This window comes from Anguilla rostrata, chromosome 5 (genome assembly GCF_018555375.3).
Source record: "Anguilla rostrata isolate EN2019 chromosome 5, ASM1855537v3, whole genome shotgun sequence".
NCBI lineage: Eukaryota > Metazoa > Chordata > Actinopteri > Anguilliformes > Anguillidae > Anguilla > Anguilla rostrata.
This window is the reverse complement of record NC_057937.1, coordinates 26,810,753-26,837,407: the sequence shown is the minus strand read 5'-3', so window position 1 is coordinate 26,837,407 and position 26,655 is coordinate 26,810,753. Positions and strand designations below refer to the sequence as shown.

Below are 26,655 nucleotides of genomic sequence, written 5' to 3'. Positions count from 1 at the left end.
CTAAAAAACATTCTATTATAGTCAGCGGCACCGAAATTTTCTTTCACACCCTCAATAAATGGCAAAAGTCCCAGTAGAAGATTGAATTAAACCTTTTAAAGTTATATAGCCTATTTTCTGAAACGTTATCGATTCCGCTTGGCCACAGTGAGTGAAACTAGGCGATCTGAGCGTATAGTTTCTATGTAAATTACGTCAGAAGGATTCAGCCTTGTTGTTTGATACCTAAACTTGTAGCATGACGGTGTGTTTTTACCTTTTTATACGGTCTATGGTTTTTACAGTCTCTGGTCCAGTCAGATTTCTTTACGGGGCGTGGAAAGGGGAGTGGTTACGGTAGTGGTGACGCACTAAGTCGATAACATTCTCAACCGGTTGAAAATAGGAAGATAAATTTAAAACGCATATTTCTCCAAAAATAAAGAACGGACATATTTAATACTTTACTCATTGTGTTTCTTCAATGCCTCTTTTGCAAATAGCACATAAAACCGAGAAAGTGTGAAAACCACCATGTTACTCCTTTAACAAGTCATAGAGAAAAAAAATGTGTTATTCATAATTTCATATTAAAGAAATAACACTATATGAAAATAAGTGTCTAAAAATGAAGATAAATCTTTCCCATGCTATTTGTATATTTATTAAGCTTTTCTTCTTAATTTTTTTTATGTCACACTATAGGACACATTTACGGCGCAGTTCAGTGAAAATGTTCAAAAAAACAATGAAAAAATTGACAAAGTTAGTGACCCTTATATTTTCTAAAATATCAGATTTCACACCACATAAATATATGTATTTTTTCTATAAAAATGGTATTTTACAAATTTTACAAATATTTGTCAACTACCCAATTACATCCGGTGTTATACAACGTTTTATTTTTTAAAAAGAGTACAGGGATAAGTGTCTGAAAATGACGCTTGGATGGAAGTTTCAACTTCCTGGCTAGCTAGTGAGGCAGACAGAGATATATGGAGAGACTGCTAGCCAGCTAATGAGAGGGATAGAGAGGACGGATAGACGTTTATGATTTCACATTGGATAATTTCCCATTGATTAACACGTTCGGAATGTGAACAACACACTTGCAGATGCAAGTTACAATCAGTCGCTGCTGCTGCCGTAGGCAGAGACCGTCAGCAAAGCGCGTTCAATCCGAACAAATATTAGTTTTCAATTAGAATTCCTGCCAGCTAACGCACATATTTCCGCATTGAACATAATGTTAATTCTTGTAAGATATTGACACTTAAAACATTATAACTGATTCTCTTATCTGTTCAAAATATGTTATTTTGAGTGAAGAAAATGTGTTTTTGTGGTGTAGATTATGTGTTCAAAATATTATCCAAAATTTGGAGAGGTTTTTGGACATGCAATTTGGAGAGGTTTTGGGACATCTCTGGAAAACTATTGCAAAATTTCACTGCTTTTAGTTAAGTACACAGTTTTTTTGCAGTTGTGGGGAATAGGCTGGGGGAGAAATTTATAAAATAATTTTGAAGCTAGCTCATTTGAATTTTGTGAAATAAACAGTACAGTTGCATTTTTATGTACATTCTTTGTATTGCCTGAGAGCTGGGCAAAGTACACAAACAAACGTGTGTAAAACACTGGAATTGGAAGGGGGATAGAGAGGGTAGCAGGAGGCGTTGGGGTGGTGATAGGACTAGACTGTGATGGTTACGCCCATACAACGGCCACGTGCACTCTACCTCCAAGTTGATCTCATTACCGTGAAGCTATGTATGTTATGTACTTTTGAAGCACTGTAAAATGAAATTGATTGAACTTGAATATGGAGTGAATTTAGTGCCAATATTATTTACACGTGTTTCACAACTCACGAGTGTTTTGTGCACCGAAAAACACAATTCACACGTGTTTTACGCATTGTAAAACTACAAATCCTGTTTTACAAATCTCAAACTATAAATTGCAAAATACAAATCTCAAGCTGTGGACACACAAAAATACAAATCATTTTGGCACTATTTTTTCGTGTAGTAATGGAAAAAAATCCACATGTGTATGCACCAATCAGAGTTATGGTACCTATAGCCAATCAGAGGAAGAGGAGCTCACAACTAATCAGTGAGTAGCAAAGAATAGCCTTTTGCAGCCCATACTTGGAGAGGACGGGAGCTGATGAAGCAAGGCGGATGCTCAGGTGAGTAGCTAATATCTAATTGAAATGTATTTATGCCGAATATAATGATCAAACGTAAACATATTTGATTAGTCGCTTGCATAAAAATAACTTTTTAATGGATAATTGTTGGTTCAGAATTGTCAGCTCGTCTAGGACCAACTTTATGCTAGCTAACGTTAACTATGATTTGATATGAAAGGCAGACAACAACAAGCTTAACATTAACATTACTGCTTATAATCCCTCTATCTCTCCCTCAGTTTTTACTATTTTCCCAGTTTTTTTTTTATTATATTATTGGATTGTCTCTTTTATGCACTTCCATAAAGCATCCTTAAAGCACTTTGTAACCTTGTTTTGAAAACTGCTATATAAGTAGCATATATAAGCTTATTGTTGTATATACATTTAGCTAAAGTAGTTATTGACTTATTCGGCTGTTAATTGCTTGTAGCTAAAAATAATATGGAGCATGGATATGATTAAACATTAGCTTCTACTTATTTGGAGTTTCTTGTCTATAGCAGTATGAATCCAAATTGCATTTGTTCGCAAATATAGTTTAATATTGTCATGAAGATCAATTTTAAACATCTTTGATTAGCTATTACTGTGGATGGACAATGTATTCTTACACTGAACACTAGAGATAACTACCCATTACAATATTTTCCAACATGCTCTCAACAGAATTCCCAGGTGAGAGAAGCAGTCAGAGGACTGGTCTCTGTTATTGCCCGCACACTGGAGGAGACCCAGAGACCACCTCCTGCAGCAAGGCCAATTATGCCCAGGGAAGCTCTACCAACTGTCCAGGATAGTGCACGCAGGCAGGAAGCTAGTGGCAGTAGATCAGTGCAGGAAGAGATGACAAGGTTAGGTCAGATACATTTTTTAATTGGGCAAAACTCATAACTTGTTTCCTAATGACTGCAGTAATAAGTTAAAGTTTTAATGCTGAAGTCACCTTTCCCTAGGTCATTCAGAGGGATGTTCAGGAAAGATGGACCAGTACGTGAAAAAAAGAAAGGGAAAAAGTAGTATACAACAGAAGATGGAATTTAAACTACATTTGCAAACAAATGCAATTTGGATTCAAACAAATGCTAAATTTTTGACTAGGTTAATTTTCATATAACTGTCTGGTAGACCTGCTGTTAACTGAGCAAGTTATCACCGTAGGTTTTCACCACAGTCAGTTAATGAGCCACGTTACTCCACCGCCGCTTGTGGTGTTCACTCGCTGGGTGACGCAAGCTGACCGATCGTTCACAAGTCACTTCTAAACTAATAAAAATTAACAATGTCAGCGGTGATTAACAAATCTTACAAGTATATTAATAACTGATCTGCAGGCGTGTAAATATGACAACGCAAGATGTAAATATGTAGAGCAAGTTTTCCACCTGGTGCATGAAGACAAAAATAATGTATGCCCACATTGAATTTCTAATTATTTGTTTTTTTCTTGTAGATCATCAAAACCAATGGAGAAAAGCCAACATACGCAAGGAGCCCCGAGGACCGATTCTGAGAACCACTGGCTTAAATGCTCTTGTCGGTCTCTTAAATGCTAAAAACATGTTCCTTTCTAAATGCCAGTCTTACAATGATGGTTAATTTCATTAAATTCTGTGTGTGTGGTTTCACCGTGTGTTGTATGTTATCCAGCAAATGAAATCATAAACCTAAAGACTCTTAATTTGCTTCGTGAAACTGAAAATTCTGCAGTTTATCCCAAAATCGGGATTATAGTAACTTTGTCAAAATGACTAGTCAAATGGCTTGGTAGCCGAAGTTGCGAACTGTTTTAGCATACTGGACTACTCAATATAGCAAATAAGCGTTAGCTGATTACGCTTTCTGCCAACTAATTATTTGGTTAAGTAGGCTAAAGGAAATGGTAAAAATGACTTGGCTACCGAAAAAACTTCAGAGGAGGATTATTTTATGGTCGATCAGTGCAGCTGTAAATAGCACACGCCATTATGAAATCACTGCGAAATGGGATTTTTTACAGTCTCTGGGTATGGGCCGCAAAAGGCTATTCCTTGCTTCTCACTGATTGGCTGTGAGCTCCCCTTCCTCTGATTGGCTGTAGGTACCATAACTCTGATTTGTGCATACACGTGTGGATTTTTTTCCATTACTACATGGAAAAATAGTGCCAAAACGATTTGTATTTTTGTGTGTCCACAGCTTGAGATTTGTATTTTGCAATTTGCAGTTTGAGATTTGTAAAACAGGATTTGTAGTTTTGTGATACATAAAACACATTTTGTGTGTCCACAGCTTGAGATTTGTATTTTGCAATTTACAGTTTGAGATTTGTAAAACAGGATTTGTAGTTTTACAATGCGTAAAACGTGTGAATTGTGTTTTGCGGTACACAAAACACGCACGAGTTGTGAAACATGTGTAAATAATATTGCCACTAAATTCACTCCATACTTGAATCCATGATTGTGCCAATATTATCTCATTTATTTTCTACATTAAATTTTATGTTTTTAACCATACCTCAGTCTTAGTAGGCTATACGTTACCGAAATCATCAACCTCATTTCCGAAACCTAGGCTATGTATCATTACAGCAACAGGTGTTCATTTAATGTTAATTTAATGAATGCAAGAATAGTAGTTTGCTTTTAAATGCATGTGCAGAATCTATACGTTATGTTCTTTCCAGTTTGCCACATCATTCTGAAAATATGTCAGGTTTCAATGAAATATCAAAAATATTAGGTTGTAGATTGCGGAAGGTGTTGCAGTAATGAGAGAAATCAGTCAAAATCAAATAAAAATGTTCATTTATAATATATATATTATTTCAGAGTTTCAAGTAACTGCGCATGACTGTAAATAATCACGTTTTTTATTTTTAACAAGCGGAAATCCGCAATAGCTGCGACCGCACACGCACATACGTCCATGTGTGCATGCATCCACGCACACACCCTCACCCTGGTTTTGAATGCACAATTTTTTTTAATTTATGTAACCATATATCATCAGCTTATGTGTGTACTAATGTGCATAAATGTATATTATGGATATGTGTAAATGAACATATGACCTGAAGTCTTGAAAGTTTGTGTGTCACATCAAAGTGTAAACTAGCAATCATTTTATAGTGGAAATAATTGGCAAATGAGCTGTGTTCCAATTTTATAAATGACTACAATATGCTTGAACTATTATCTACATCCAGTGCTTTGGCTGTGTGAAAAGCACACCATAAATAAAATGCATTATTATTATTATTATTTAGAAAATTGTATTCACAAATAAGATTTTTTGTTATTTTACATTGTAGAAGAAATTATACTACTGTACGTATATACTGTATGAGGAAAAGTATCTGGACAACCCTTGGTCTGATGCTTTTTTCAGGTTGGGGAAGGTCCTATTCTGTTTCAGCATGACAATTTCCCCGGGCACACAGCAAGGTCCATATATAAATGGTTTTGACTGGCCTGCACAGAGCCAAACCCATCCAACACCTTTGGGATCAACTGGAAACCTAACTTCGAGCCAGGCCTAATCACCCAATCAGTGCTCAACCTCAATAATGCTCTTCTGGCTGAATGGAAGCAAATCCCTGCAGCAATTAGGGATGGGTACGAGTAATGGATTGATCAATTACTTGTCGGATATGTGCCTACTCAATCTTTTTTATTTCTCAAAAAGGCTATGCATGTACAACTATTAATAAATGGAGCCAAGTTTCAACACATAGTTGTACATGCACAGGCTTCATGAGAAAATAAAAGATTGAGTAAGCACATATCTGATGAGTAATCGATCAATCCATTACTCGTACCCATCCCTAATACATACAGTCGGACCTGTTCTGTGTATCTGGAGGATAGGGCATACAAATTATGTCTGTTTTGTACAGCCTCTCTCACACCTATGTTATTTTTACAGTAGTCTTGTGAGAAGACTATTTCTGACATATGTCCATTGAGTCGGTTGGGTGCAGAATGCAGGGTATGCTGGTAGAGCAGCATAGTTAACATCTCTATGCATGAAGTATGACTTGCTACCTGATTACATGACTTGCTTGAATGCATGCCCCGGGTCACAATACAATTTAAATTTCATGGTTAAGGTATAAAAATTACAGCAGTCTTGTCCTAAAAAAATAGTGTGGACAGATAGGAACATTCATTTAGGCTAATAAATAACAAGGGCGTTTCTCAAAACTTTAAAACCAAAAGTATAGCCAAATTGCTTATAACACAGTAACTGGAGAATTAGATTGGAGACTACATGATTTTGCTTTCTTGGCTTTTGAGAGAGGAATACAGGAAGTGACTTATTTCCTCCTTGAAATCTAGGCTATAATTCAGAACTTTTTCCACTTGTTAAACGTGTATTCTCAAGAGAAAATAGAACACCAAGGGTGGCAAGCATATCTCCCAGAACATCATAACAGCAAAAAGCCCATTGCTATGCTTTACTTTTTATTACAGCAGACTTAATTGAAATGATATCCTAACCTCCCCTATATATATATATATATATATATATATATATATATATATAGGCCTATATATATATATATATATAGGCTATATATGGGAGGGTATCATATCTAGTTGTGCAAACTTTATCTCAATCTCTCAGCTTCTCCCATCAGTATTTTTACATGCCCTCACTCATCCAACTCCAGTACCACCCAACCTGTCTCCCAATATAACTTACACATCAGGTCTACAATACCATTTCCTCCCAGACCATCAACAAACACCCCTACCCTCATGACTCACCATACTTCACTTGAGGCTGAATGAAGAACTACAGAGCCCTGGCCACACATTGTGGTGGGAAAAGCAGATTAGGACAATGAGATATGTGTGTCAATTCATTAACCAAGAGCGTACAAAAGAAAAGGGGGGTGGACATGGAAAATCTGCCATGGAGCTCATGTGAGTTTCTCCTTTGGAACATAGGTCTATCGGATCAATTATGTTGCACCATGTAGCCAATGACTGACTGTGCTATGAGAAGCAAAGTAATAATAATAATAATAATAATAATAATAATAATAATAATAATAATAATCTAATGAGTACTCAAGTAAACACAAAGAAAAATCAACTTGTAACTAACATTTAGAGAAAATTGCAAAAAGTCACTCCCATACTTGCAAAGACAGAAACCTGATGAAAACATATCCAAAAAACTTTGTTTTGTTTGTAGCAAAGAAGGCTAATTGTCTGCAGGGAACTCCAAACAACAATCCAATTCTAAACAGTCCACTATGAAACTCTTGTTCCCCCAGAGAAATGCCAGATCACTTCAGTGGAAAGATTCACTCACTAAGATATGATTTTGTGGCTTTGGTTCGCAATCCTTTCATTCCACTGCCATATTTTCTGTTCTTTTTTTCTATATTACAGTTCCTACTTGTGTGATTCATCCACTATGGGGAATTCCACAATGGGGATCACTTAGCAACTGTTAGTTTTCTAAAACAGTGGTTCACAAATTATGAAGTAGCTCACAAGGGCAGCAGAAGTGAATTTCATGTATGTTTTTTATTTTTTTTTTAATCTTATTTTACCATTATTTAACCAGGAAAAACCAATTGAGATTGAAATCCCAGCAAGACAGTCGACAAAAAAGTTACAACATACAGCATGTGGAAAACATATAGCTAGCAACTGGGCCACTATTTTTACCATATCCACAAATATCCATCACTGCATGGGTTAGGATACAAGCAGTTCTGTTGCAATATAGCCTTTTCGCTTTTTATTCCATATTTCACCATAGATTAGGCCAGTGCTATATTTTCATGTAATGCAGTTCTCAAAGAGTGTCTACACATAATAGGCTGGTCCTGTGCTTTTAAAGGTAGGGATCCACAGTTCTATGCAGTCAAACATCAGACAATCCAAAGGCCTGGAAGCAAAGCATATTTTCCTGGAATGGCTACACATAGCTGGAGAACATTACAACCCAAAAGAGAGGCCCAAAAAAACAAATCACTCATTCTCCTAAAGAAGGGGTTCTCAACCCTGATCCTGGTGGGCTAAACTGCCTGTTGGTTTTTGTTTTCACCTTAAAATCAGTAACCTGTTCACACCCAAGAAACCAGGTGAGGCGAGTTAAACTTGTGATCAGCTGGTGTTGCACAACGCACCAAAACATTAGTACTTTTTCTGTACTGCGCTGTGAAAAATCGTCTAGATTTTTCATATTTTCGAATCTTATCTCAAAAGTGTTTTATGTTGTAGGCTATATAAACTGTGATCTTGTCTGCCAGACCTCCCCACAGAGAATTCAAAGCACAACCGGTTATCAATAGTGAATATAACGTTACCAGTTAGCTCATTAATTAATTCATTTTGTGAATGAGTACTACTATAATGCTGTTAATTTGAATGAAGTTGCAAAATGACAGTGTTTTCAAAATTGACTGTGGCTAACTTTGCTACTGCACCATAATTGAATGTGAACAAACCACGATGAATAGGCTATTCCAAGTTAGCTAGCTGGCAGTTTTCTACAGATATGACAGATAATTCAGCAAAGTGCACGAGAGTAGTACATTGTTCACTGAAAATTTAGAGAATGGGTATAATCCTCAAGAGTGAGTTGAGCATCTTGAGCCAAGCTCCCAGCTCCCACCTTGTAGCTCCAGCCAGCTCCCACCTCCCAGCTCACACCTCGCAGCTCACTGATCCCAGCTCACACCTCCCAGCTCACTGATCCCAGCTCACACCTCGCATCTCACTGATCCCAGCTCACACCTCGCATCTCACTGATCCCAGCTCACACCTCCCAGCTCACTGATCCCAGCTCACACCTCGCATCTCACTGATCCCAGCTCACACCTCGCATCTCACTGATCCCAGCTCACTGATCCCAGCTCACACCTCCCAGCTCACTGATCCCAGCTCCCACCTCCCTGCTCCCACCTCCCAGCTTACTGATCCCAGCACCCACCTCCCAGCTCACACCTCGCAGCTCACTGATCCCAGCTCACACCTCGCAGCTCACTGATCCCAGCTCACACCTCCCAGCTCACTGATCCCAGCTCCCACCTCCCAGCTTACTGATCCCAGCTCACACCTCCCAGCTCACTGATCCCAGCTCCCACCTCCCAGCTCACTGATCCCAGCTCACACCTCCCAGCTCACTGATCCCAGCTCCCACCTCCCAGCTCGCTAATCCCAGCTCACACCTCGCAGCTCACTGATCCCAGCTCACACCTCGCAGCTCACTGATCCCAGCTCACACCTCCCAGCTCACTGATCCCAGCTCACACCTCCCAGCTCACTGATCCCAGCTCCCACCTCCCAACTCACTGATCCCAGCTCCCACCTCCCAGTTCACTGATCCCAGCTCACACCTGGCAGCTCACTGATCCCAGCTCCCACCTCCCAGCTCACTGATCCCAGCTCCCACCTCCCAGCTCACTGATCCCAGCTCCCACCTCCCAGCTCACTGATCCCAGCTCCCACCTCCCAGCTCACTAATCCCAGCTCACACCTCGCAGCTCACTGATCCCAGCTCACACCTCGCAGCTCACTGATCCCAGCTCACACCTCGCAGCTCACTGATCCCAGCTCACAGATCCCAGCTCCCACCTCCCAGCTACTGATCCCAGCTCCCACCTCCCAGCTCACTAATCCCAGCTCACACCTCGCAGCTCACTGATCCCAGCTCACACCTCGCAGCTCACTGATCCCAGCTCCCACCTCCCAACTCACTGATCCCAGCTCCCACCTCCCAGCTCACTGATCCCAGCTCCCACCTCCCAGCTTACTGATCCCAGCTCACACCTCCAAGCTCACTGATCCCAGCTCCCACCTCCCAGCTCACTGATCCCAGCTCCCACCTCCCAGCTCGCTAATCCCAGCTCACACCTCGCAGCTCACTAATCCCAGCTCACTGATCCCAACTGACACCTCCCAGCTCACTGATCCCAGCTCACACCTCGCAGCTCACTGATCCCAGCTCCCACCTCCCAGCTCACTGATCCCAGCTCACACCTCGCAGCTCACTGACCCCAGCTCACACCTCCCAGCTCACTGATCCCAGCTCACACCTCGCAGCTCACTGATCCCAGCTCTCTGATCCCAGCTCCCACCTCGCAGCTCACTTTTGCTTTTGCTATTTGGTTTTGTGTTTGTTTTTAATGCATAAATATGCTACGGCCAAATTAAATTTTTATTTATTTTATGCAAGATAGTCTAATCTTGTTCCAATAAATGCATCCTTTTGCAATACAGTAAAACAATGAACATAACTTAATTCACATGTCAGTACATTTGTCTTACAGCAATAGGCTACCAGGAAGTTTTGATGTACAGTCATTTACAGTAATGGTAGTAAAAATCCAGCATAACTAATCTGACTTGATTAAGTTATGAACGTAGGCAAACTGAAATGGGTATGTAGGCTACTACTGACATGCCAGAGCTGTTTAAAGTAAAATTTCATAGTGCTAGGCTAAACATTTTTTAATGAGTAGATGAGTAAAATTCAAAAACTGTTAGGCTACATTTATACCAACTCTCCCCGTCTGCAACAAGTAGCTATACAGTAAAATTGTTAATGTAGAATTTACTCAAGATAAATTACCCATAGCCACGTCTTTCCTGTCAGCGTCTAGTTCCTCGTATAGAACAATTACTGAAATTATTGAATTATTCAAATAAACAATTATTGTTTAACATTTTGATGTGTGGAAAATTCTCCACTTAACCTGCTTGGGTTCCTTTTGTTTCGAAAATGAGTAATGGGAATCCCATTGAGCTGGTTTGGCATACGATAAAGGAGTACACTATGTAGCCAAACCCACGACCAAACAAAGCCATCAAGACATTCTGGGCTTACAAGCTGACTACTGAACAACGTTTTGCTCCCAACTGTGGAATTGCAAGGCGGATCAACTGGAATGTAGGCCTCTGTGATTTCATTGGAGCAAATTTCATTGGATTTATTTCATTCCGCTGCTTTGCCTACAGTATCAGTGGTCTGTTGTTGTTACTGTTTCAATATCATTAGAACTATTTTCCTCAAATATATTGCTTTGCGCAAATTTGTCGTCAATTTATCCATGGTAGCACAACAGCCTACAGTGTAAATATAGTTTATTCCAGTGATAATGTTTGATCGTTCAGTTGCTACATAGTGCCAGAGGAGAGATGTGCCAGAGGAGACACATTCGCATTCGGTATCAACACCTGACTATTGTCAGGCAGTGGGGGCATGAAGAAAATGGCTCAAACAGCCTGCAATTATTTATTAAGTCAAACTCAGCAAACTGTCCTAAATTTTAAGTCATTCTGTCAGACTATGCCTGTACTATTGAGTTTGCTTAAATAAGAACATCCAGAAGTTTACCCAACTTAAAAAAAAAGTCATGAAAACATTTTCTGACTAGCCAGATAATAATGATTGCTTGCATTAATACAACATAAAAATTAGCCGCTTCACTCTGCATGCAATCACTATCATTGGGGGGGAAAGGCATCATCATTTTTTTTCTTCAGCAACATGAACCAATATTTGGTGTTATTCCTACAATACAACTAATATACTGTATGCATGCCTGTATTTACTCTTTTTGTTAGGGGAATATTAGGCTATATGCAAATTGTTATAGAATACTATGAGATGGACACACCTACACCACCCTCCCCAGGAGGCATTTTTCAGAACTGCGTAGTAGGCAGAGCCAGGCTGAAACAGTGAGTGCAATTACACTTTAAAGGGTAATTACACTCTAGATAACTTTGTAGCTGTAAACGTGTTTATATGCCTACTTTATAATGAAACATTTTAATCCCTGCTGTTCTTTCAGTATTTCTTAAATAACCTAATTTCATCAGAAAAAAATCAGGTTCTGCCTCCTAATGTTTGAAAAATGCTATCTGCATTCCACTCTAGCCCGCCCCAATCTTGATATCCGAGTACCTCTTTGGAAATACTACTACGTCACGTCAATCAAAATATCTAGTGGAAAATTGTTGCTGCTCATAAATTTGCCCATTTATTTTTTAATACGATGGAACACTGCCAGCTCTTTTCCTTGTCTTGTTGAGAGACATTGCTCAATAGCGCCACTATGGTTGGCTCCAGTATAGGTGTTTCAGCCACCCTTTTTAATCTAAGTCAATGGCAACAATGCGGTCAAAAAAACAATCATTTTTTTCCACAAGAAAAAGTAGTCGCAATAGGTGTTTTTTCTATCTGTAATGTCTTCTCATAAATATGCCGATTTGTTAAGTTATTGTGCTATTTAGACAAGCTAGTAATATTTTGTGGATGAATCAGGGACAGCATGCGTCACTACCGAGTCACTGTATCTCACACGCTTAGTGGACAGCTGGACTTCGAGTCCCTACTGCAATCTCTAATTTGTACAACATGGCGGCACCCACAAACTACACTTCCCGGGCTTCAAAACCCTTTTCACCAAGCCCATGGAGAGTCAGTGACTTTGTCCATATTTTTCTATAGTCTGTGGGACCAACACTTTACAAACCGGAGAAACAAGACAGCATGTTCAGAAACACATATTCTCATATTCCACCTAAACGGTGCACTAAAATATGTTTCTGAAAACATTTGAGGCAAGAAATAGGCCATGTAATTGCTCAATCTAGGTTCATATTTGATCCGCAATGACTTGTCTGACAGTTTGAACTGAGTTTCATTAGCCTACACAGTACAAATAAACTGCACACAGTATACTTTATGCAAAAAAGATGGACACACCTACACCACCCACCTCAGGAGGCATTTTTCATAATTGTGCAGTAGGTGGGGCAAATGCAATTACTCTTTAAGGTGTAAGATCACAAATATGTGATTAGAATGTTCTTACCTGGACATTCGAATGCTTATCTAACAACCATTACTGTTAGCTGAAAGCAGAGTTCTAGAGCACCGACATTTTGAAAAAACATTTTTAAAAAACAGAGTTAAAAGGTTCAGAGGCAAGAAACGATTCTATAACCAAAAACTAAACACTCTACAAGCTCTTTGTCCACTGCTCTGAATGATTAAACATACCCACAAACAACAAAATAAAGGCGTGGCTTCCTTTTCCGTTTAAGTAGAAATACCAATAGTTCCACAACTTTACAAATTAATGACACAGTGATTACTTTGGGAACCCCGACAACTAGTTCGAAGTTAGCCAAATTAAACCTAAAAATGTTCTACACGGATCATCTGGAGTTATGTCGGCAGACGAGGTTTCATGTATAGCTGGTGATCGGCACTCTCTTACAAATTTAGCTAATAGTGATTCCGTGCAAGGGACATAACGCTAGCTAGCATCATGGTAGCCAAATCACGCTTTCATACGATTTGGGTAACGGTTAGATCCTACGTATTCGTCTAGAACAGGCAGAGCGAATGGAACTAACGACACATTTGCATTTGTACTTTTAACTGGTTAATGTAAAACGCACAAGTGTTTCTAAAGCAGCCATGATCATGATGATTGATTCTTACTTTATTTAAAAGACAAATAGTACACTTGCATCGTCATCTGGTCAACGTGCCTTCGCTAGCCAAGGTATTGCTAACCTAGCTGGTTTAACGATTGTCCAAGCCCAAAATGATTTCCTATTTAGCAAACATAACAGAAGAAAATCACTTCAATACATTATGACAAATGATACAATTATTAACGAAACAAATGCTCATAACCAAACAGGCAAGTGGGCTAAGTCAGAAATATTAAATAAAATCCATAATTTGCACCATAGATACACCATACGGCGAATATCCCGTTAACCACACAAAACACCCCCGCTATCCAACGCAGCCAAGCAAAAAAATACAAAAAGTATATTCTAAGAACCTCGAATATACAGAAGAAAATATTGGTACTGGTTATAGCGTGCAAATTTTTGCTAGTATTACATGTTAAAACAGTACATGGTGGAATAATTTTGCGGGGTGCTGTTTGGTAGCCAGCTGCTGATGAAAACAAAAATAGCAACACACACGTTGACTAAGGAACGTGCTAAATGTAAAAAAATTTTTTAAAAAAACAATAAAAAAAACATGCTGAATGTACAAGCTTAGAAGAAAAACTACTCACCCAGAAAAAGAAATTGAAGAAAAAAAGCACGTATTTGATGACTTTAGTGCAGCCTTCTACTCCCATCCTTGCTGTATTAAGTTTGACAATGTCCCTTTTAGCGCACACCACAAATACGTTCTAAGTATGTCCCCGTAACAATGAACATACAAGGCCGGACAGTTAGCAAAGTAACGCGTAGGGATAAGAATAAGATCTTACTGGTCGTCACAACTGAGAGAACCGCTATGTCTGTCGGCGCATACAGGCAACACCCAGATATCCCCCTCCCCCTTTTTTTTTTTTTTTTTAATAAAGAAAGCGTGAGTGAGACGTAAAGATTGCCTACCAACTTCAGTGCGACCTACTCGGACAATCCCCCAATTCCAGGCAGGGAGTAGACACGAATTTAAGAAGCAGGAGGAGTATAAATTGCAGAAAACAATATGGCGTCCAGTGCGCCACAACTCGCGATTTCCCCATAGGCTAGAATGGAACGCCTGTCCTTTTCTTACTAAGCGGTTTACAGTCATATTTTAAACCCAGTTAAACTTTAAATACATATTGTTGGCTTACTCATCGTATGTCAACACCGAAATAAAACATTTAAGCAACATTTTAGTAAGGGAACGGGAGAGGATGTGTAGAAATAATAATCTGAAATCTTGGTTTAAATGCTACAAGTATAAGAAATATATTTTTGGAACTTGAGGCTGCTATGAATAGTGGAGACTATGACACTGTTGGGATTACAGACATGGCTTGGGGAGGAGGATGGGGATGAAATTCCAGAAATTGACCAGATCATGCAAAGGATATTTTGATTAAGCTCATAGAGGAATATGAAAAGGGCCTTACGGCTGGTGTGTGTTACCGACCACCAGCTTCAGACAGTACTGTGAATTCAATGCTCTCTGGAAACATAAAACAAGATTGTCAAGTTGATACTATTATTATGGGTGACTTCAACTACCCATTGGGAACTGATGACAGGACAAGGAAGAAGTGAGGAAGAATACCCTTTTTGGCACAGTATGTTAGTCAGCCTGCAATAGGGAAATTAATTCTGGATCTGGTGCTTTGTAATGATCCTGACAGAATTTGCAGCATAGAGGTAATTGAGCCACTTGGGACTAGTGATCATTCTGCATTTACTTTTTTGCAAACTAACAAGACCTCCTATATGGCCTGAATTTTTAAATGTTTTGACAAGCTAATTTTAACATGATGCAAGAAAAGTTTAATAGTATAGACTGGGTGCAAGTTCTTGATTGCAAGAGTGTGAATGAAAAGTGGGAGTGGTTCAAAAAAGGCACAATTATTGAGGCACAATGTAAATTTATATTAAAGATTTGTGTGCGTTTTATCAGTAGGAATCTGGAATAATGGATGGTAAAATCCAAAAATTGAAATTCTATACATACCATTTTTTGGCTGGACCACAACAGTGGGGCCAGCCCTACAAACGCGAATGTCTGTGACTGGGTGACTGAGTGATGAAGTTACACCATTGGTCGGCCGGATCACGTGTCATGACAACCACATAAACAACAGGGCGAGTACAGCATTTTCTCCTCAGGCAGAGTGACAAACAAGGCAGAGGATAGGATTACGTTACCGGAGAACAAGAAAAAAGGTGAAGTTAACTAGCTAACGTTAAGTTAGATAGATTTTACAGTTTAACATTTTCCAGCTAACGCTAGGTAACGTTAATGTTAGCGAATTCAGTGAATCATAATACCGGTAACGTTACTTCAGTAAACATTGGTAAAATAATTGTCAATGATGTTTATATAAGCTATGTATTAAAATATTCCTGATTGCATTTTGAGATTAATTTGTTAAAATATTTCTCCAAGAAGAGAAAGATGCCTGATGTCGATGAAGAAGATAGTCAGGTGGAGTGAGAGCACCTATTATCGACCACCTTCGTTCGATAGACAGGAAAACGTAAACAGATTTGCAACTATATATGAAATAGGCGAAATATTGGTAACAACCTGTACCTAGTTATCTAGGGAAAAATGTCCTTGTTATCCTCCATTGGTTATTTTTTCAGTACTTTTGCAATTTTTTTCAGTGCCAGCAAATAAGTCAGAGGTGGCCCAGCGCTAGCTTTCGGTTGTTAAGGGGACGTGTATCGACCACCCCATATAAATGAATGGAACTTGACATAACCTAAATTTTCTAGCATACTGTATAACTGTCCTGTCTTGCGTATTTGAGATTCATATGAGAAAGGGTGGTCGCTGTCGGCACGTCCAGGAATCCGTACATATTCACAGTTGCAACCCAAGTCGCAGGAGGCAAAAGGAGCTGTTAGGAAAGCAGTTTGAAATTATGAAGCAACGTCTGCGCCATTGGGTTTAATGGGTCGCGATGAGATAATTCCGAGCGTGTTGCTTGTCTTAAATAGTAAATAAGGCTGTATTAATATAACTAAATGTATACGTATGAAGTTGGTTTTTTACATTTAGACAGTTTATTATGTGTATTTTTACAGGACTTACATTTTAATAGGTAACTGTTATGGTCTATGTTCCTAGGCCAGTGTGTATGTGACTGATGCCCACAGCTTCATTATTATTATTGTTGTTAGTATTAATAATTATTATAAAAATACCATATATCCATATTAGTGGTCCCGTATGGCTATCTTGGTTTGCTTGTACAATGTGTGTGTGTCACTTTAAATGTATTTGCGCTCTGGAGCTTCACCCCGGAAACGGTAACCGGGGATGATATAAGAGGCGGGGATTTCTTGCGGCTCAGAAAAGAAGGAAAAAGAAGGAAGAAATGAAGCGAGGACCAAACGGAAGAGAAACAGAGTTTGAGCCTTGGAAGCAAAACCAAGTTACTCAAGACCAAGAGCGCTGAGACCGCGAACCGTGCGAATTGTGGGAATAATAGCATGCTTTATTGGTCCAGCTATTACTAATGTGTAATATTGAGTGATTTGGTATTATTGATGTTCTTGGAAACAGTGTTTCTGTTCTCTAGTGGACATTTGTTTGCTGCATAGCATGTGTTACTAGCTAGGCTAGTTGTTATTGAACACCCTCCTTTTCCAGGCATTTGCTTGTGTGACACTCTGTGGGGTGTCATCCGTCTCTCTGAAGTGCACCTCAAAGAGCGGTGTTTGCAGTGTGAAGGTGGCGCACCTGCTGGGAGAGTTATCCCTGTGTTTAGGCCGTGTAGTGCGTTCTGGTGAAATGTGTGGGCTGTGTTGTGACTGGTGCGGAGGTGTGGTGTTTGTGACTCTGTTTTGGATCAGCTGTCGTGCTAGCTAGTCCAGGTCCACGCACGGTGTCCTCGGGCAAGGTCTCGCTTGTCGGTGCAGAGTGCACGTGTTGTGTTAGTGCTGGTAGTGGTGAGGTCTACCAGAGTAGCACCCCTAAGACGCATGCAAGTGTCTCTCTCTGCACCTGTTCAATTTGTGGTGGACGTTTGGCAAGGGACATGAGCGTGTCAATTGTGTGTCAAGGGGGGAATTGTGCCATCTACTCGCACCCAGTTTAGAGTTCTGACAAGGCCGCAGTTGGCGCAAATGGCTGCTATGGATGGAGAGGTGGTGTCGGAAAGCATAACAAAGAAAGAGCTGGCGAAGTTAATCGTGGAGTCTTTCAGTTTGGAGGAGCTCTGGGCAGAACAGGATAGAGAGTTGGAGGTGGTGAAATTAGAAAGGGAGCGTCAGGAGACGGAGGATAACGAGGAAAGGCAAGGTCAATATGAGCTGGAAAAATTGCAGTTAGCGCAGCGGGAAAAGGAAAGGGGACATACATTTGAGATGGAGAAGTTGAGGCTAGAGAGAGGTGTAGTTCCTGGTCCATCTGAGCCGCCTTTTAACATTGGCACGGCTGTGCGGTTCATGCCAAAGTTTGATGAGGAGGAAGTTGGCGTTTTCTTCGAAGCCTTCGAGAAAGTGGCGACTGAACTCCAGTGGCCGTCGGAGCGTTAGTTGCTGCTGGTTCAGAGCGTGTTGGTGGGGAAGGCCCAACAGTGAACCGTGTGATGGGCTGGACACGCAGGAGCTTGAGCGGTAGTTCCCAGAGGTTTTCCCAGCTTGTGTGCTCACCCGTACCCAGGTGAGGGCCGGCAGTGAGGGGCCTCCCCAGGACACGGGGGAGCCAACAGCCAGTGTGGCAGATGTGTTTCTTACCACCCTTCAGGAAGCCAGAGGCAACCCCCGTTTAAGCCGTGACTCATTAGTAGAGGCTCACGCAGCCGATGCCAGCCTGGCTCCCCTTTTCCGTTTGGCCGACAAGCAGGCCGGTGATGTGGTGGTAGCGGAGGGCTACTACTTACAGGATGGTGTCCTGATGTGGCGGTGGCGGTCTTCTACGGAGCCTGCTGAGGAGTGGAATGTTGTGCACCAGGTAGTGCTACCCCAGGTTTATCGAGAGAGTGTACGCATGAAAGGCCTGTGGCAGGGCATATGGGTGTCCGCCGTACTATGGAGAAGATCACACAACATTTCTGGTGGCCTGGTTTGAGGGCGGATGTCACTGCATTCTGTCGGTCGTGTGGTGCATGTCAGTGGGCAGGCAAGTCCCGCCATGCACCGCCACCGGTCCCCCTCAATCCATTACCCACCTTTTCAGAGCCATTCTCTCGGGTCATGGTGGACTGCGTGGGACCCTTGCCTAAGACAATGCGGGGAAATGAGTATTTGCTTACCATCTTGGATGTGAGCACTCGCTTTCCTGAGGCTGTTCCGCTTCGAAACATTCGGGCCCGCACGGTCATTGAGGTTCTCTCTCAGTTCTTAATAGCTTACCGAGGGAGGTTCAATCTGACCCGGGCACAAATTTTACTTCCATGGTGTTTCAGGCTGTCATGAGCGAATTAGGCGTGGAGCAGGTGACGTCATCAGCGTACCACCCCCAATCTCAGGGCGCCATAGAGCGGTTTCACAAAACATTGAAGGACATGATTAGAGCATATAGTGACCAGTTTCCCATCGAGTAGGATGCCGCCATGCCGTTCTTGATGTTCGCAGTTCGGGATAGTGTCAACGAGTCCACCGGTTTTACATTTGAGTTACTGTATGGACATGAGGTCCAGGGTCCCCTGCGCCTCCTGAAGGAGCGCCTGGTGGGTGGGCAACCCCCAGAGGATACATTGGAGTATGCTGCCCACTTTACCGACCGGTTGCAGGCCATGTGCAAGGTCGCACAGCCGAACCTTGAGGTCTCAAATGGGCGCATGAAGAAACAATACGATAAGAGGGCAAAGCCCCGCGCCTTTGAGGTAGGAGACCAAGTGCTGGTCCTGCTGCCAGTTGGAGGTGTGAGGCTGGGTGTACGGTTTGAGGGGCCGTATCCCATCCTCAAGCGAGTCGGGCCATGTAATTATGTGGTTGGCACCAAAGGCCTCTGCGTAAAGTCACGGCTGTGCCACGTGAATATATATAATATATATATATATTATATATATATAATATATATATAAGTCCTATGTGGGACGTGAACCAGTGGCTTCCGTGTGCTGTGTTGTGGTCAGTGACTCTGAGGAAGTGGAGGAGCCTGACTACTCTCCCCCAGAGCCGGTGAGTGCCCGGCTTCAGAACACACAGGCTAAGGGGGTTCTGAGAGAGCAGTTGATCCATCTTGAGTTGTCCCAGGCCGATGATGTGGTGCGGCTGGTGGAGTCGCTCCCGGGAGTGTTTAAGGACACCCCGGGATTGACAACACTGGTCGCCCACAACGTCGATACTGGGACAGCTGTCCCTATTAAACAACACCCCTACCGCCTGAACCCTTGGAAGCGAGAGGTTGTACAACAAGAGTTGAAGTACATGCTCGCCATAGGTGCAATAGAACCTGGTGTGAGCGAATGGAGTTCGCCTGTGGTGCTTGTGGCCAAGGAAGGTGGGGCTCACCGCCTCTGTATTAATTATCGTAAAGTCAATGCGGTGACAAGAACTGATGCCTATCCCATCCCCCGCATTGAGGACCGCATTGATAGGATAGGTTAAAAGAGTACTGGCAGGTCCCCCTGAGCGCTCACGCCAGGGAGGCAGCAGCCTTTGCAACACACGATTTGTTGTTTTGTTGCCGGGTGCTACCTTTCGGAATGAAGAATACCCCAGCAACTTTCCAACGGTTAATGAATTTCGTTACCGCTGGGCTACCCAACGTTGTTACTTACATCGATGGTGTTGTGGTGTATAGTAACGATTGGGGAGACCACATGCAGACGATCGGCAAGCTCTTCCAGCGACTGGCTGACGCTGGCCTGGTGGTCAACCTCCCAAAGTGTGAGTTCGGGAAGGGACAGGTGACCTACCTGGGCCACCGGGTTGGTCGAGGTCAGGTGTTGCCTCGGTCAGCCAAGGTCCAGGCTGTTGCTGACTTCCCATGTCCTCAAAACCGCCATCAGTTGATGCGCATTTTGGGTATGAGTGGTTTTTACCAAAAGTTTGTTCCAAATTTCGCGACTGCACCACTTACTGACCTGTTGACGGCCTTGACTGCATCCAAGGCTATCTTATCCTGCGAGCCCGTGCTCATGGCGCCTGACTTCCAGAAGCCTTTCTGTCTGGCGGTGGACGCTTCTGATGTGGGAGTAGGGGGCGTCCTCCTCCAGGCAGTGGCTGATGGCATCGAGAGGCCAGTGGCTTCTTATTCCAAAAAGCTCAACCGCCCTCAGAGAGCTTACTCCACCATTGAAAAGGAGGCCCTTGCCCTTGTGCTGGCGGTCCAGCACTTTGAAGTTTATGTGTCTCGTGTGGCAGAAGACATTGTGGTTTATTCCGACCACAACCCTCAAAGTTTCAGAGCTCAAATGCCTGTGTTTTCCGCTGGAGCTTGATCCTCCAACCTTATGGACTGGTGGTTAAACATATTGCGGGAAAAGACAATGTGATCGCGGACGCTTTGTCCAGGGGTGTTACCTGAGGTCTAGACACGTTCTGATGAGGATCATTTTCTGCTTGTTGGGTAGGTGTTTGAGCTTCCCTCTGGGGGCGTCCCAGGGGTAAGGGGAAAGGGGGAGAAGCACTTTGCTCCAAGGCCTGGAGTAACTCTTGCGCCTGCACCCCATTTACTATGTTATTAGATGTGGTTTTGTAGATGTGATTTTTCTATGGAATGTGCAGTGATTTTCCTGTTAGTTTTAAGAGTGGTTCGATTGGAAATAGACCCGGTTTCCCCTCTGCCAAAAAAAAAAATGGTGATACTATGTATAAGGATAGTGGGTACATTTTGTGTTTTGGGCCTATGGGGGGGTACTGTTACGGTCTATGTTCCGAGGCTAGTGTCCACATGACTGATGCCCCCAGCTTCATTATTATTATTATTGTTAGTATTAATAATTATTATAGCAATCCCATATATCCATAGTAGTGGTCCTGTATGGCTATCTTGGTTTGCATGTGCAATGTGTGTGTTTCACTTCAAATGTATTTGCGCTCTGGAGCTTCACCCCGGGAAACGGTAACCGGGGATGATGCTGGTTGCATAGGAGGCGGGGATTTCTCGCGGTGCAGAAAAGAAGGAAAAAGAAAGAAGAAATGAAGCGAGCACCAAACGGAAGAGGAACAGAGTTTGAGCCTTTGAAGCAAAACCAAGTTACTCAAGACCAAGAGCGCTGAGACCAGAGTTAAACGCACGATTATTTCCACACACACACACACCTACAGAAGAAGAGTGTTTTTATCGAGATAGCTGCGGGGCTTTAGGAAAACAACAAAACTTGAACAGTACAACGTTGAGGGCTTGGGCTCTCCCCTGTGGACGCCGAAGCAAGAGGCCTGCATTCGCCGCGCCCAGCGCCCAGCTTGCCGTCCTGGCATAAGGTACTGTTTCCCCTCATTGCACAGCCAGCCAAGATAGCCATTATCGGTATAACAGATTGTTCACCGCGATGTTCACAGCAACTACGGGTGATACAGAAAAGTTTATTAGCAACCCTAGCAATCAATGAGCAGGAACCATTTTCGGTGAACTGTGCGTTTATTTACATTGTTTATTTATTATTCCTCTGCTTTCAGTAGCTGCGTGTGGTACAGTAACAATGTCCAGTTCTCTCTAATAAATACGAAGTAAATACACTAGCGGTCCAGGTCATTAACAGGTGCTCTCGCTCTAACGTTACTTTAGCTAGGGAGGGGCTCAAGGTTCTTAGCTACGCCCCAAAGTTTTGAAGGGAAAGAAATGCCTTCTAGTTCTAAAATATGTAACGTTAGTGGTGGCTACTACAATATTTTAATGTTCTTACTGGTTGCATGATCAAACATTTGTGATGTGATAGAATTATCTTACATTACTCATTCTCAAATGTAACCTTATTAGACAAGTAGAGAGGCAGGAGTAGTAGAGGCGAGTGGAGCAGGACAGCAGATTGAAGCAGGAGAGAGGGCAGAAAGAGATGAGTGGAGGAGGACAGGAGAGAGGAGAGAAAACAAAGACTAAGCACAGGCTATCAGGCTGAATCCATACAAACTCAATTCTCTGTATCAGTACAAACTAGCAGATATAGAATGCCCATCTATAAGATAATTACTGTTGCCATATGTAACAGGGGCGGCACAGTGTTTGTGTAAAAAGTGGGCAGGCCATTTCAACAAAATTATAATAAGGAAAATACACCTTAGCGTGTGTGTTTCTGTGAAGCTCAACAGTACCCCATAATGAAAATATTAATTATAATTATTATTGATGAAAGGGTGGTGCAGTGGGTAGCACTGTCGCTTCACAGAAAGAAGGTTGTGGGTTCGAATCTAGGGCCTTTCTGTGTGGAGTTTGCATGTTCTCCGCATGTCCGCGTGGGTTTCCTTCCACAGTCCAAAGACATGCAGGTAGGCCGATTGGAGACCATAAATTGCCGGTTGGTGTGAGTGAATGGTGTGTGCGCCCTGCGATAGATTGGTGGCCTGTCCAGGGTGTATTTCTGCCTCTCGCCCAATGCACGCTGGGATAGAGGGCATGCTTTGACGTCACTTTCCCACCGGAATACGCCCCCTCAGTCGGACTGAGTGGCAAAACATGCTGCGACATGGCTGCCTTTAGTAGAGGAAACTGCAAAACAAACGAGTAAAACAAACGATTATCTGCTTAAATTAAAGGCAGTTGGACTCAACAGTGATCTTTACAATTTACCAAAGAACCAGTGGTCCATGGACATTCAACAAGAAATCGGAGCTATCTTTTTACAGACTGCTGAAAGCTAAAGAAAAGAGAAGCAAATGGATCGCTGCAATTCGCAGAAACAATTGGAATCCAGGCACCAAAACATGGATTTGCAGTTGTTATTTTGTGTCAGGTATGTTGGATCTTTGGGTAAAATCATACCTTAATTTATATGCTTGGCTAGCTAACACTATCTAACCATACCTCCTTTGTTTGTAGAACACAAGGCTCATCATCATGGATGTTTTTCTAATAGCTAAATGCTGACAAAAACTTTACAGTTACACAGAATATAAATGAAAGATGATAAATATTTAATTGATGAGTAGTCAATACAGTACATAACTTAGGTATGATTTTACCCAAAAATCCAACATACCTGACACAAAACGACAACCGCAAATCCACGTTTCGGTGCCTGGATTCCATTACATTACATTACATTTATTTGGCAGACGCTTTTATCTAAAGGGACGTACAAAAAGTGCATTTCATGGTCATAGACAACTACTAAACACAGTTTCAGTAAGATACAATACTTATTTTGTACAGCTATTTCTAGCCAGTTCAAGTTGTTTCTGCGAATTGCAGCGACCCATTTGCTTCTCTTTTCTTTAGCTTTCAGCAGTCTGTAAAAAGATAGCTCCGATTTCTTGTTGAATCTATTTGTACAGTCAATCGCACAACAGCTCTTTCCCATTTTAGATGTGTTTTTTGTGTTTTCGCGGCAGTCAAGCTGAACGCTAGCGCTGCCACTCAGTATTCTTTCTGCCACTCAGTGGGTGTAACTGCAGTGACTTCCACTTACTGTGACGTCACGTGCATACCCTCCATAGGCTTCAGCACCCCCTGTGACCCTGCCCAGGATAAGCGGGTATAGATAATAGATGGGTGGATGGATATATTGTAACATTTGCACTGTTTATAGCCTATTTATGAATAGATTTTTGCCAAGTCATAGCACTGTCTTTACAATTTGTGTTAATACAGTTTGTTTATGTGCTTCAACATTATACTTCACAATGTTGCCCCTATTCACAGTAAAAAAGAATGCCTGGATCAATCTGTAAAAAATGCTTGCAACACCTTAAAGTATGCAGTCAGAATAATACCAAAAGTTGCATGCCCTGCTACAAGGCTTGCGAGCAAAAAATAAAACTGTACTCGTGCAGATCCCAAGCTCGTGAGCAAAAAAAAAAGAACAGTGAGCGTAAAATAAAAGGTTGTGTTATGACCTGGTCTAATGTCAGACTGTAACAGGGTAAATGATAAGGGAAATAGGTAAGGGAATCGTACAGAAAATCGACTAGTAACTCCGGTCACTATCTGCCTATCCAAATCTGACTGAATGCTGGCTAGTCTTCAGAGATTACTGGGCACGGGGCGGCTTTGAGCACTGAACTCCTGACAGTTATCTGATAGTCAGAAACCAAAAGCCCGAATATCGTACCCCCTACGTAGCGTTAAATCTGCACGCAGAGTAGCTTCAAAAACAATAAAGGAAAAATAACAAAGCAAATTAACAAACTTGTTTCGTGATGGAAGTATTTTTAGTCCAGCTGAGAATACACTAACTAACTGAAGCACTATATGGCGAGCAGAGGGCAAAAAGTGAGTCAAGGTCAAGAATGAGCGTAAGGCAGGGGTGCACAACTCTGGTCCTGGACGGCCGACCTGTGTGCTGGTTTTTGTTCCAACCAATTACCATTTGTTACAGCTCTATAAACTACACTGCTTCATTCCTGTACTTGAGCACAGTACAATCTCTAGGATACACTTACAGTCTGCGGCTCTAGCTGGTACTTATACACATGTCAGATCAAGATATGATTGGGCTAATTAAATAAATGTTGGCAAATGTCCGCACAAAATCCTGAAATGGATTGGCCCTTGTTGTGCACCCCTGGCGTACAGTCAAACACAAAATCCAATCAATCAGCAAACAAAGCAGAGGGGCTAGGTGAGAATCGGAAACAAATACAAGAGTGAATGGTCAGAAACCCAAAAATCTGGGGCTAAGTTAAAAGGAAAGAATCAGAGCTGTTGGCAACGAGTCAGTGGTCATACACACAATCTACATAACTTTTACAGGCATTTGGCAGATGCTCTTATCAAGAGCGACTTTACATAGCATCCATTTATACAGCTGGATATATACTGAAGCAATGCAGGTTAAGATCCTTGCTCAAGGGTACAACGGCAGTGTTCTACCCAGGAATCAAACCTATGACCTTTCGGTCACAAGCCTTACCCACTGTACTACACTGTGCCGCCCTGTGAAGGAGTGGCCCTTCACTGGCTTGTTGGATGTTTAATTGATTGTGTTTAATTTTTTAGTTGATTGTGTTTAATTGATTTCACTTGTTAGTGTAATTGAAACCCAGGTGCAACTGATTGACTCTGCCTATTTTAATTCTCTGTCAGTAGGGACAGGAGAGAGGGAAGGTGAGCCACTACTAACTTTTGTACTGCTGGTGCTTTTAAAATAAATTATTAGTCTTTTTTTTCTCAGTTGCTTTTAAAGCCTTTTTTACATTTGGTGTCAGAAGTGGGATTTAGCCACTATCCATGTAGGGTGACCCATTTTTAAAAGGCTTTTAAAAAAAGATTTTTACACTGAGTTTTTATTGGACATGGAAGGTGCTTTGTGGATAAGCACATGCCGAGACGCAAAGCGCTGAGAGGTCCGAAGGAAGATCCAGGTGGGGCTGAAGATGGACCAGGGCAGACCCCAGATAGAGCAGCTGGTAAACCCTTGATTGGCTGAGGAGCTGTGGCTGGCTCTGTTGGAAGGGGTAATGGTCTGGAGCCCCGTGGGACAGAAACTCTGGAAACCAGTATGAGGAGCCTATAGCCTGTTGGGAGGTGGTGTCCTGGCCCCGCAGAACTGTTGATGCCAGAGGGAGAAGCTACCTGATGTCCCTAATCGGGGGGCTGGCCTCGACAATCTGGGGGAGGATGTGATCTGCACTATCATGGGCTGTTTCTGGTTGAATGCAACGTTAGGAACTGACTGCTTCGGAAGCGCCTGCCCCTTGTCTTGTAAATCGGGGTATGCAAGACTGGAGAAGGGGGAGGAAGTGTGAAGGAGTGGCCCTTCACTGGCTTGTTGGCTGTTTAATTGATTGTGTTTGTTAATTGATTTCACTTGTTGGTGTAATTGAAACCCAGGTGCAACTGATTGGCTCAGCCTATTGTAAGTGTCTGTCATAGGGACAGGAGAGAGGGAAGGTGAGCCACTACTCATTTTTGTACTGATGGTGCTTTTAAAATAAATTATTAGTCTTTTCAAGTCTTGTTTTCTC

At 42.0% G+C, this 26,655-nt stretch overlaps 1 protein-coding gene across 2 annotated transcripts in view; it reads right to left on the bottom strand.

Annotated features, from left to right (window-relative positions):
- LOC135255009 (CD81 antigen-like) overlaps nucleotides 1-14,516 on the bottom strand; it is a 90,702-nt gene extending 76,186 nt beyond the window's left edge. Inside the window, exon 1 of one of the 2 annotated variants that reach the window (XM_064335683.1) lies at nucleotides 14,241-14,516. In XM_064335683.1, coding sequence (XP_064191753.1) covers nucleotides 14,241-14,306 — 66 coding nt within the window. In that variant the 5' untranslated portion in view covers nucleotides 14,307-14,516. The remainder of the gene's footprint in view (nucleotides 1-14,240) is intronic. The other variant, XM_064335684.1, reaches the window with a different exon arrangement.
- Nucleotides 14,517-26,655: the final 12,139 nt, after the last annotated feature.